At 33.5% G+C, this 12487-nt stretch overlaps 1 protein-coding gene across 1 annotated transcript; it reads right to left on the minus strand.

The window, feature by feature from the left end:
* Positions 1-7020, minus strand: LOC119634077 (suppressor of hairless protein). The gene is made up of 4 exons (XM_038028010.1): positions 5863-7020; positions 1138-2018; positions 870-1077; positions 1-786 (listed from the first exon to the last, which is right to left on the minus strand). The coding sequence occupies exons 1-4, from the start codon at positions 6544-6546 to the stop codon at positions 469-471; spliced, it is 2091 nt and encodes a 696-aa protein (XP_037883938.1). The 5' UTR covers positions 6547-7020; the 3' UTR covers positions 1-468.
* Between the last annotated feature and the right edge of the window lie 5467 nt (positions 7021-12487).

Raw genomic sequence — 12487 nt, forward strand, 5'->3', positions numbered from 1 at the left:
GTCTTAATAATACCCAAATTTATGTAGGTTACAAATGGTTTATGTCAACAGTTTTCATTAATGATCATAGTATAGTGAAAAGGTTGTGATAATCAATATGTATACAAACATATATAAAATTGATATATATATATACATATAAAAATGAGCTTTTTGTCTGGTGTCATTACGAAAAAGTTGTAAATAACACTTTTATATACATGCATCAAAAATTACTAAAAAAAAAAAAAAAAAAAAATTAGTTTTATAATAAATTTAGTTTTATAATAAATTTTTTTTTTGTTTTTTTTTTTTTTTTTCTTAAAAAGTGACAAGAGACTGGTTGCTAAAGGAGAAAAATTCGAAAGAAAATTATTACTAAACTTTAAAATTAATATAAATACTTAGTTTCAAAATGAAAAGAAAAAGCAGGAGGAAAGGTTAAAAAACTAACAATTTCAAATGCCAACAAAAAAAGCTGGCTAGCACTCAGGATAAACCTCCTGCATGAGCATTCCATTGCACTTCTGACATTGAGGGCAGCGCTTGCTGCTGTTGCAGGTGATTGTTATTGAGACCCGCCGTTGCACTACTATCACTGGGCGAGTGAGCACTGCTCACATTATTATTATTATTCATGCCGGTAATGTTATTATTATTATGACGAGTTCCCCGCATTACTTCTTCGGTCTGGGTACAATGCGTTCTTGGTCCCGGTTCAGGTGTATAAGTGAACGTTAGCCCTGTAGCGTAAATAATGCCGTCATTACGTACCAACGATATGGGCACTTGGGTAGGTTGGCGTACCTAAAGAAAATATGTGTGATATAGAAAAACCAAAAATGAAAAAAAAAACTGTATATAATATAAGTTAAATGGTCATGTCATACCCATAACCATTCCCCCCGAAATTGCGATATCTCAGGGACCACACACAAGAGAACTTCCGTACAGCGATACATAGTTTCGGCTTCCACATCGCCGAACCAAACCTGTAAATGAGGAGTAAAATTGTCACCACTTAACTCCAACATGGCCACATCTCCACCACCATTCAAATTTAATGAATTAACTATAGGTACTGGTGTGACGGGTGAACTAAAAAGACGGTGCATGTAAAAACAAAATTGCCTTCATTATCCCTTCGAGTGCACTTACGAGACAGGACCCATTCCTTCGAAAAATTGATATTCCGCCTTATCCGTTGAAATGATTGTCCAACAAGCTCCGTCATTAATCATTTCCTTATTGGGCTCTTTAGGGCAGGGTGTCGCTTGGAATTGTATTATTTTTTCCTGTGATAAACATAAATACATTCGATCGGTATCCTTCATATAAAAGGCACACTTATGCAATTGGGAAACGGGATCGTCTGCCTCTAACAAAGCCATTTGTTTATCCACTTTACGTATTATTAAACGTGGCAAAGCCATACCAGTTACAGAACACACCAATTTCACTGTGGCACCATAATGTATATAACCTTCACGGACATTAAAATCTTCCGATTCCGATTCATTATCGTCCAGTAAATGAATGGTAAAGGCTCCCCATTGCGTTGAAGACGCATGAAAATGACCATTTTCAACATGCAGGTAACGTGTGGATACCGTTTGTGAGCGTAAACGATTAAATAAAGCCACATTTGTACGGCTAGCTATACATAAGTCAGCATTTTTTAATGACTGTTTCTTTTTCGAAGGTTTCGAAATCACTTTAATGCGTTTTGAATTGAAAACTCCAATATCGTGACCGTTACCATAAAACATTTTTACCGATAACATGAAATGTTTTCGCTTATCTGAGTCCGAAATGAATAAGGTCTTGGCCGCGCAATATTGTTTGCCATTCAAATCTAATTGTTGCATATCTTGATCGGCACTTCCTATGCCTATGAACGCACACAATTGGGCTCCTTGTTCCCCTTCGCCCTTTTGCAACATTTCCTCATAACGGCGACGCCATCCCGACCCGAATAAATAAATGCAAGGGGGAGGACAAAAAAAACGTTTCTCATTTCCGTAGGATTTTTGAGCTACCTAAAAGAGAAAAGAAGATATCAAGTTATCTTTAGTTTTTATTTTATTAGAAGGTATTTTTGTTTTTATTAAAAATTTAATTCAAATTTTTTTTTGACTACTTTTTCTTTTAACGGCTTTTCTTCTTAAACATATTCTCAGTCAAAAAATAGTTGCCCTTTTTAATTTGCATAGAAATTTAAAAAATGCTAATTTTTCCTTTATTGCCCGCAAGTTGTACACCAAATGCCGTCCGAAACGAAAAATACTTGACAATAAAATTCTAACTATTTGCTATGCGAAATTATGCAAAACCACCAAAAAAAAAAAAAAAAAAACCAATAAAATAAAAAGAAATACCAAGAAGTTGCGGCCTAAAGTCATTTACACACGTAAGAATTATAACAACAACAAAAGCAATAACCACTACCGCAATTTGTAACACTGACAAAGCCAAACTAAAGGACAAACCCAAAGTGTCCATTGTCGAGTGTCTCACATCCTTCACACCTGAATGCTTTCGCTTAATAAGTTCTCTACAGACTGGCTGACTGATGGCCTGAAAGCGTGTGTAAATGTGTGTGTGTGCGCTTGCGGCACAAGTGCAATATTTTTTTTTTTAATTTTAATTTTAATTAAAGTACAATTAAATTCATAATAATAATAAATTCTAATAGTTTTATTGATTTTTTTTTTGTTTTGTTTTGCTTTTTGTTTTTGAAGCAGTTGTTACCTTCCTGCCATCAATTATTTTGATTATTGTCACATAAAATGCATTTGTTGTGGTTAAAAAATATATCTATATATATATACATATATATATATATGTAAGTACGAAAATGTTATTAAATCAAATCGTAAGAATGTTGGTTGGTCTGGTATTCGTGTTCATTTGCTAAAGACGGTTTTAATAAGTGACTGTGAGTCTGCTGTTAGAGTTGGTTTTTGGTGGTATTGTGTTACACTTGACAGCACAACGTGTGACTTTATAAAGGTAAGATACTTTACTTGAGTTTTCTACTATTATTATAGAAACCAAAATATTTTTACGAGATATTATGTGGAAAGTATCATACAAAACACAAACAAATTCACACTATACTTAGATGCTAATCTCAGACCCTTGCTAAAGCGAAACTCCCTTTAACATCATCACTACAATATATAAATTTTGTTACCTTCCTAGTATCTATATATATATATAGATTAGTGAAAGACTGACTGACTGTTCAGTATTATTACGTAACGAATTTTTACAAATTCGTACACTCTTCCATGTGGACTTTTTTCAGACTATTTGCCAAGAGGGCTCATAAAATACGAAGAAAAGTCAAGCTTGTTCATCATATATAGCAAAATTTCATAAATCTTTCGAAACCGCTACACTGTATATTGTAACAGTTGCGACTATGTTCAAATTATAAGGCTGTTAAATCGAAACCTATCGAATCTTTGATTTGATTCGTCTCAACAGGTACTGGATCAACCACTCTGCAAACAATCTCATAAGAGTAGTTCTCTTCGTATATGGCATTCGCATATCTGTTCGGAAATCAAAAAACAAACAAATCGGAAAAAAGTTTTTTACTCCCCTCTTTTCAACATATAAACGAAGTGCATGTCCTGGAATTTGCTTCAATAGTTTCCTAAAATTACTGCAAAAGTGTTAATTTTAACGCAGAATTCCGCGCGGTTCACTTATGTGCAGCCACGAAATTACTGCGAATAAACCTCCACCATCCATCATTATTCTTAGATGCAATACACGTGCTAAGTTAGATTATAGGAGCAGACAAGACAAGGTCATCGACGACCCAATGATTAAATTGCCAAGGAGGGTGTCTGCTGTGAGCATAGTATGGGAGAAAGTATAAGTTATGAAAATGATTACACTTCTCAATTCTATTACATTAATGGTGTTTGAATTTTTTTTTTATATCGTAAGCAAGTCTGTGCGTCTTTTCTAAAATGACATCAGAAGGACGATGGGCATGATTTTATGCGGGCGTCAAGAAGTTTTGCAAACATTTTCGTAGGAATTATCTGGAATTCTGACATGATAAGTGAAAAGGCCACACTCCTTAATATACATACGATAGCTCCTTATTGATAATTACAGAAATAGTTCGGTATCCAACCCTAAAACAAGGGAAAACAAGTAAATACATTATAGCCAGCCACGGGCCACCATGAACATATAATGGTTATAAATTTGCGGCACCTTTAATGCGTTATATTGGAAGTTGTCGAAAAGGTAATTCGATCCGAATTCTCGATTTCCAATAGTGTTCGTTTTTGGATGTATCCTTAGCTTTGTTGCGTCCAGGGACACGATTAATACTACAACCTTTCAAAATAAGGCATTATATTGGAGGATGTCGAAAAAATGGTCCGATCCGAAAATCTTCAATATTTGCCCCTAAATAAAATCTAGTTCTCATCGAAATATCTCAAAAATTGCCATCTGCAGGTTGAACACAAATACATGATCAGACATCAGACGAACGAACAAGCTTAGATCAATTGGAAACCACTTTCTAAGTCGACCTAAGCTTGTCCCTTATGTCGATTGAAAACAACTTTCTAAGTCAACCTAAGCTTGTCTTTACTTCTAAATATTGTACAAATTTAAGCAAACTTCATATAGCCTTATAACAAAATGTGTCTCCAAATTTAACTTAGCGAAGTAAAATCAGCATTCACCAATACATAATTATAATCATTCTCTACGGTAGAGTACACTTCTGAAAAAAGCGAATATACACCGCTCTAACTGTTATCTTTGTAAGACGAAATTTGGATAATATTTGTAACCAACATCACAGCAGGTGTTGTAAGGTATAGATATCCAATAAGAGACTAAGTCCTGTGCTCTGTCACTTTCAGAAACACGGCAATGTCCTGACACTAAATTCAATGCAATTCCATTCATAAGAAGTTGCATAAATACAAACATATTTACATATTAGCATGCATTTAATTTTATTCTTGTTTATTGTGCCGTGATTTAGTCAAATCATTAATCGTTTAAAAAAGCCCAAAGTCGGAAGGGTTGGAAAATTGACTTATGCGCTTTTACACGATTCAACTCCACAAGTAACCCACCTGAAAAGTGCTAAAATTTAAAAAATGATCTATCACATGTAGTAATTATGTCAAATTCATTTTTGAATCTATTTACTAGGTTCACGTATCTATGTAAAACTTTCGTCCTACAATAAATGCATATGCCAATTAGGTACTACAATTCATTCATACTGAATGCGAAACAAGTAAAAAAATTATATTCGGTCGCGACCGAATTTTTTATACAAATCACCGTTATTCTTAAAAAACCCAAAAAAAGTAAAACAGCTAAATTTGTAGGCTCTATAATATGAAGTGGAGGCCGATTTTTGGCCCGTTTTCAATACCAAGCTACGTGATAGCACTTTCAACGTTTTCGCAAAATTTGAAGTCGATAGCTTTATTCTTGCGGCCTGGAGAATATTTCGCGGACGGACAGAGGGACATGCTTAAGTCGATTTAGAATTTGGTGCAAATCAAGAATATATTGTACTGTTTGTGCGGTCTCTGATGCTGGCTTCTTGACGTTGCAAACGTCTTGACAAAATGAATATACCTCTTATCGATCGTGGTGGTGGATCTTGTTCTTGTTTTACTTCATATGGGTCCTCATACCTCCACATCCTAACATCACACCCCATGATGGGTTTCAAATATCCAGATATATATCGCAAATAAAATGCACCGTTAATTAGCAAAATCGTGTTTCTAGTCCATTTTCGTTGCACTTTGTTAAAATCGATAGCCAATAACCAATTTTTTCAGAAAGATCAGCAAATTTTATTTTAATAAAGCTTACCTTCGCATGCAATATCACAATGACCATGTCATTGCGTTCTCTCATGTAATGCTCCATAGCTTCTCTGGTAAGCTTTTTATCTGCAATATGTGAACGGAACGTTGAAGCGGTCGTTGTCACGTTACTGACGGAGCTGTTTAAACCTGTTGACATTATAGGACCATTGCCTCCGCCACCCGGTATACCTCGCGGAATCATCGCTAAATGTTGATGATGTTGTTGTTGGTGGTGTTGTTGATGCGGAGGGCTCGGGGGCATTAAACCACCATTGCCACCAGCGCCGGCATGATGCAATGGCGGACTAGGTGGCGTTTGGCCGTAAGCATTGTTGGACATCCCTGGTCCACCGCCACCTAAACCGAAATGTGGCATTTGACTGAGGACTAACGTATTGAAAGGAGAATTTGTCGAAGAGGATGGAGACGTTAGCGTATTAAAACTATCACAGTTGTTCTTGCTATTATTGCCGCTAGTATTATTAGCTGGGGAATGTTCTGAATGCTGGTGCGATTGTTGTAAACCGTTTAACGCGTTGTATGGAACTAAGTTGGCTTCCACGGAGGCAGTGCTACCGTTATCAAATGCATTAAGGGCTAAATGCCGTGTATTCGTAGGATCACTTAGTGTGGACAACGAAGTATCCTGACATTGTGTAGAATAGCCGTCACGATTATAACACTGCATTTAGTTACACATTCTGTTAAACACAAGCGTAAGTTGGAACTCCTTGTCGGGTAATTGGCGTATCTTTCATTTTCTTTATAGATGGTTTTCAATAATACTGGATACAAAAATTGATATTAAAAGTAAATAGAAAAAAAAATTGGCACTTTTCATTTGATTATTTATCGGCGATATTTCGAGTTTTTCACTTTTTATCCTTTGCAGATTCCCGCTATGGATGGTCACGAAAAAAAAAAGAAAACAATAAAACACAAACAAGTCACAGCTCTAATCAGCCAAACAGTATACAAAAACAATTTCCCACACAAACAAATACACGCAAAAACTCGAATGTCAGCAGCTGTCACTTCTCACGCGCCGCTAATGTTAAAGTTTGACTTTAATTTTTCGATTTTTTCACGCTATAAGATAAAGGAAATCCTGTCAGTTTTCCTTTTCAAAATGTTATCGTCTCAAGTTTTTGAGTATTTTCTGTGAAAATTTGATGAAAACTGAGCACTTTTCCACAAAACAAACTTCTTTTATTTTACGCCAGTGATGCCGATATCAATGCCACAGTTTATAGTTTTCTTACAGTATTTTTATTCAAGCTGCTGCTTCTACAAAGTATGAAATGACTGATGATTTTTTTTATGTTAATGCTTTTTCGTGGAACGTAAAACTTATGTATTTCGTATTCACAGCTTATATTTACAAAGTGAAGTGTTGCCACATTAATAAGAATTCTGATGGTATTGAGAAATTTCTTAAAAAATAAAGCGGTTGTGATCTACACTAAATATGTTCGTTTACTAATATTTAATTTTCTTTCTTTGTTTTTATGTGAAAGTTAGCAGCACTTGGCATCTTGTCTGGACAAGTTTTCTATTGAAATTAATTTTCTATGGAAAAAGTTTCGTGAAAAGTTATATACCATTTTGAACAATATTTTAACTAAGAAAATAATATAGAAAATGTTGCAATGTGAGAACATATTTAACATAGTGCAAGAATCAACAATCCCTAGTTTGAAGCCATAAAACAAAAGTGAAAGAAATATGTGCGGATTATTATAGCAAATATGTATTTTAATAAATGGTGAGATAAAAATCTTTAAACTTTCAATTCTATTCTGCTTTCGATCCTCATCAATTACATTTTAAAAAATAGTTGGTTAATTCTTGCAATTTGAATGCATTTTCTATCCTGAACTTCTTTTGATTATTCAACGCAAATTGAAACCGTTATTTAAAATAGTCAAAGACAATAGAAATGTTATCTTTTTTTATTCTTTCAAATTTTTTGTGTTTGTTAAACGAATACTTGCACCAAATTTTGCGAGCTGTCACTTTTTTCAGAGATTTCGTTTTAAGTCGGCATATATATTTTGATGGTATTCAAAAGCATACCGATTTTAAAAAATCTCTAATGAGTACTTTTTAATGTTGCAAAAAAAAAGGTAGACAATTCTTACACTCCTCTTGGACAGATGGTAAGAAAATATTTTTCCGAAGAAATATAATATACTTTAGCTTTGCTTTAGGTTTAAATTTAAACAGTTTCAGTTTAGTCATGCGTTAAAATAAAAAAACTTGATTATTTTTTATAATCTTTTAGCACTTCACACTTTCATTGCGTAACTGCTTTCTATTGAAATTTTAAAGACACTCTTCGTGAAAATATGAACCGTCTCTTGGCTATTTTTCAACTACTGTTTATTATTTTTCGATTTTCTATCAAGTGTTTGACATAAATAAAATATTTATCATAAATACTAATATACATAAATGCGGTGACGTGTATTATTTCATATTGATTTTAATGATTGTAATTTAAAAAATAAAAAGAATTCAATTAATTGAATGTAAGCGAATACAGTGACAGCCGAAAATATGCCGCTTTTCTTGGGTAAACTAATATTAACCAACTTTACGTGCAATTATATCGGTCCTTTAGAGAATAAATTCCCGATTTTGCCGGGCATTCTTCGAGAAGCCTATAAAGTTTCCAATAAAAATCTCGTTAAAATTATGTTTTCTTACGCGACTGCGACTTATGTAGATAAAGTAGAAAATTTGAATTTGATATTAGACTACTGAGTAAAAGTTTATTTACTTGTTCACGTACATTTTGTGGTTAGTGCTTCGATGGGTTCGCAATAGCTTATGAGAATTTGAACACATGTTGTCGCAATATCACTTATATGTATTTGTAATTTGCCTTCTTTATTCAAAGCTCTCCTGCAGAAACCTTTTTAAAAAAACAGAAAAGTCATTTAATGTCCGTCACAGAAATTATACTTGATTTGTAAAATGTAATAACCCATGTCGACAATTGTCAGGAATACCGAAATGTGACACATATTTGTGAATTTGTATATAGCTTTGTTTTAAGCATACACTACGGAAGGTTGGGTATGCACTGGGATTATTTTATTTGGAAAACTCAGAAGTGAATATCTCAGAGACACTATAAAGCAAATATATATTCCTTAACCATGACAGCATTTTCAGATTTCTGGTCGATATTATTATACCCAACACCATAAGAAAGGTTCAGAGACTCCATAAAGTAAATATTTCCTTGATTAGGGTGAAATTTTGAGTTAATTTAACCATGTCTGTCCGTCTGTGCGTCTGTGTGGTGTGTGTTTTTGGCACTCTCTTGTTAGAAACATTGGAAGTTTCTCTATGTAGGTTAGTATTCAAAATGGGCCAAATTGGTTAGAGCAGATGCGCGTAGTGGAGCATAAGCTGGACGTAAGTCCGGTTTTTTTTTCCAAAATTTTTTGGAAATATGCTCGTTAGTCGGAAATTATTAAAGTTAGATAGCTAAAATATTCTATAATTACTTTACGAAACACCTTACTCTTCACGTGCAAAAATGGAAACAATCGGCCATGCCCGCACAAGGTTGCGAGTAATTCGATTTTGTTTTTTTAACTTTTTCGAGGTTTTTTGCTCATTTATCAAAAGGCCAATAAGACGGAATGTTTAAAAATATTTTGTACACTTCTCAGATGAAGATATATTATCTGCCTAAAAATGGGTAAATTTTAAACTGAATGTGGTAGACACCGCGATAAATTTTTTCTTAATAATACCATCGATATGGGTATCAAATAAAAGAACTTCGAGAGTAGAATGCAAAAAGAATAGTAGTGGGTATGTCGAAATTCGCATATCCAATATTCCATTTAGTAGACGAAAAAATTCTTTTTCTATACTCAGATCTGAGATCGAATACTAGCTATTGTCGAGCTCTTGTAGATCGAAAACTAGCTTCGTGTCAGTCCAAGAATGACCAATATTTCTGAGTGTTACAAATAGCAGATTAGATCAGAGTCAATAGAGAGCAGGTTAGTAGATGCCCATCAGCTCAGATAATGGTGGAAGCAATAAATATTTCAATGAACTGAAAGTCCTTTCGCTTTTACCTACAATAAATACTTATATACAATTTGGACGCCTATTTCATCTATTTTATATGTTTCTACATTACCTTTAACCTTTGGTTTTTTAAAGCTCATTCAGATTATTTATTTGAAGTCTTAATGCATAGGATACTTGAAGTTACTAAAAATAATGAAAACAAACAAAAACATTATAATAAGGCAAAACCGTGTACCCTACATCGGTTCCTCTAATGAAGTTGTTCATTCATTTCACGTCAGCTGATTTAATCAAAATTTAGCAAAGTTAATTTATTTAAGAATTTGACCATTTTTCAATTGTTTTCATCACGAAAAACTACAATAAGAAATTGTCTCGACATAGTTAGTTTCATGAGAACTTCTTATAAATTCTGGGGTTCAAAAATCGCACCATTTGATGCTAGTTTCTCACATCAATATGGAATGCCTATATACTATTACTCGATCCTTTTTTCTTTCAGGAATTTTTGAAATCGCAATTTTTTCTCATATAATGACTTTTTAAAATAAGGCTACGCCGAGGCCGAAAAACGTTAGCAGCAAGTATGAAAAATTACGTTTGTAAAGAATTCTGACGATCTCTCAACCGAAAATTTCTTCAGTCTTCAGTAAAAATCGTACATCTGGGAAAGCAATAAGAGCTACGTTTAGCCAAAGCGCAGAAATTTATAGAAAAAGTAACTGTCCAAAGTAAGCGCATATTAACCGCATCAACGTAGTAGATAACTGAGCTATTTACTGAAGAGCACAAGGAGAGTCTTTTTGCAAATATGTTGACACAATCTGGGCGATGGCATCAACTAACCGTTGGACCGTAATCATCACCACGTAGAAGTCAAATCTAAATCAAAGATTTATATTTTAATCTGTTTTTATCGATTTTCTGGCGCGTATATTCAATTAAAGGAAAATTGTGAAATGATAAACTGTAGTCCTTTTATCAATCTATTGCTCTGAAGAGAATGCGCTATACCTTTACTTTTAATCATGCTTACGTTAAATTATTAAAATCGTCCCTGAAAGTCTCGTTGATATTGTCAAGTTTTACAGGAGCACTAAGTGAATTATCGTGTTCGCCGAAGTAAGTGACAGGCAATTATAAACAATAAAAAATAGATTAGCTTTACGCATGTTAAGGCAATGATTAAATCATAGATGTATTTCATTCTGCGAACACGACTCCGACACACAATTGCGTGCATAAAATGGGGGATGAACGAAAGTGATTGCAAATCTAATGTGATTAACACTAATACACATAACACGGCATTAAATATATTTATATGTTTATACAGAAGCATTCATATTTAGCCATTTTGATATAAACAGCATATGGGAAAAAACAACTATAATCAAATATTCAATGCGCGTCGATCCCTTCACTTAAGCTGTGGATATCATGTTAAGTGAAATGGCTTAAACGAGGTGCAGAATTTAAACAAAGTGTAGAAAGACATGCTTGAAAAAATTCTAAATTATATGAATCGTATAGAAGTGTAGAAAGAGACCTAGGATGTGTTCTATATGAAAGTGGAGAAGTATACTTCCCTTAGGCTTTTTTCGAAGATGGTATTCATCCCATATACTCGTACCTTGTTATTTGTTAAATAAAAAACTCAATAAAGAGATTAACTCCTGTTATCAAAAATATGTATATTATATATATATATATCTATGTAGGAGGTATATTCAGAAAATAAGTGAAGTGTTGTTTTTCTCGAAAAATATTTATTCATTTGGTTAGGCGACAATGTCTAGTTTATTGCCTTCAACGTAATTGCCCTTACAGTAGTTAGTATAATATATAATCTTTTTTATATAAATGTATAAAAAATATGCATTCATCTCCCCTTGTACGTCTCCTCAATAGTTTTATACAATTTTTATAGGCGTGGCATTCGATTTTACCCTATTTTCAAAAATAAAATGATAATTCTTTCCATATATTCCCCTTACATATAATACACCTATGCTTTCCTTTCATCTGGTCCTATATTATACAAAGAGAATATAATGGAAAGCATTGACAAATTTTCAGAACTTGTTTTCTGTTTCGGTGTTTTCAGGTCAAACAAGTCCTGAAGCAGCCAATTCTTTTGGTAAACTCTTTTTGAATGGAGGGAAAGGCAATAGAATAATCAATAAACATTCGAGACAACTGCTAAATACTATTTAAATACTACTAACTACTATTTAATTATTCGAAAAATAAAAAAATTATTATTGAAACATATTAAGACATGGCAACACCTGAGTCACTCTCTCGAGGCATCACTACTTACAGTGCCTCTGCGTTCCATAATCTGGCTGCTGCAAATGTGAACTAAAAACACCCTAAGAATGCTATAGTCGGGCAAGGCCGATTTTCTTAGTAATACATCAAAATTATATATATATTATTTTCTGGTAAATGCATCATTCTCATCAAAGCCCTGACATTGGGGAATATTCAAACATCAACGTGATTCAAATTTATCAAAACATAATTTGGTTTAATTATTTTTCAATTGCTTCCGTTATAAGGAATGA

This window comes from Glossina fuscipes, unplaced genomic scaffold (assembly GCF_014805625.2).
Source record: "Glossina fuscipes isolate IAEA_lab_2018 unplaced genomic scaffold, Yale_Gfus_2 2, whole genome shotgun sequence".
Classification (NCBI taxonomy): domain Eukaryota; kingdom Metazoa; phylum Arthropoda; class Insecta; order Diptera; family Glossinidae; genus Glossina; species Glossina fuscipes.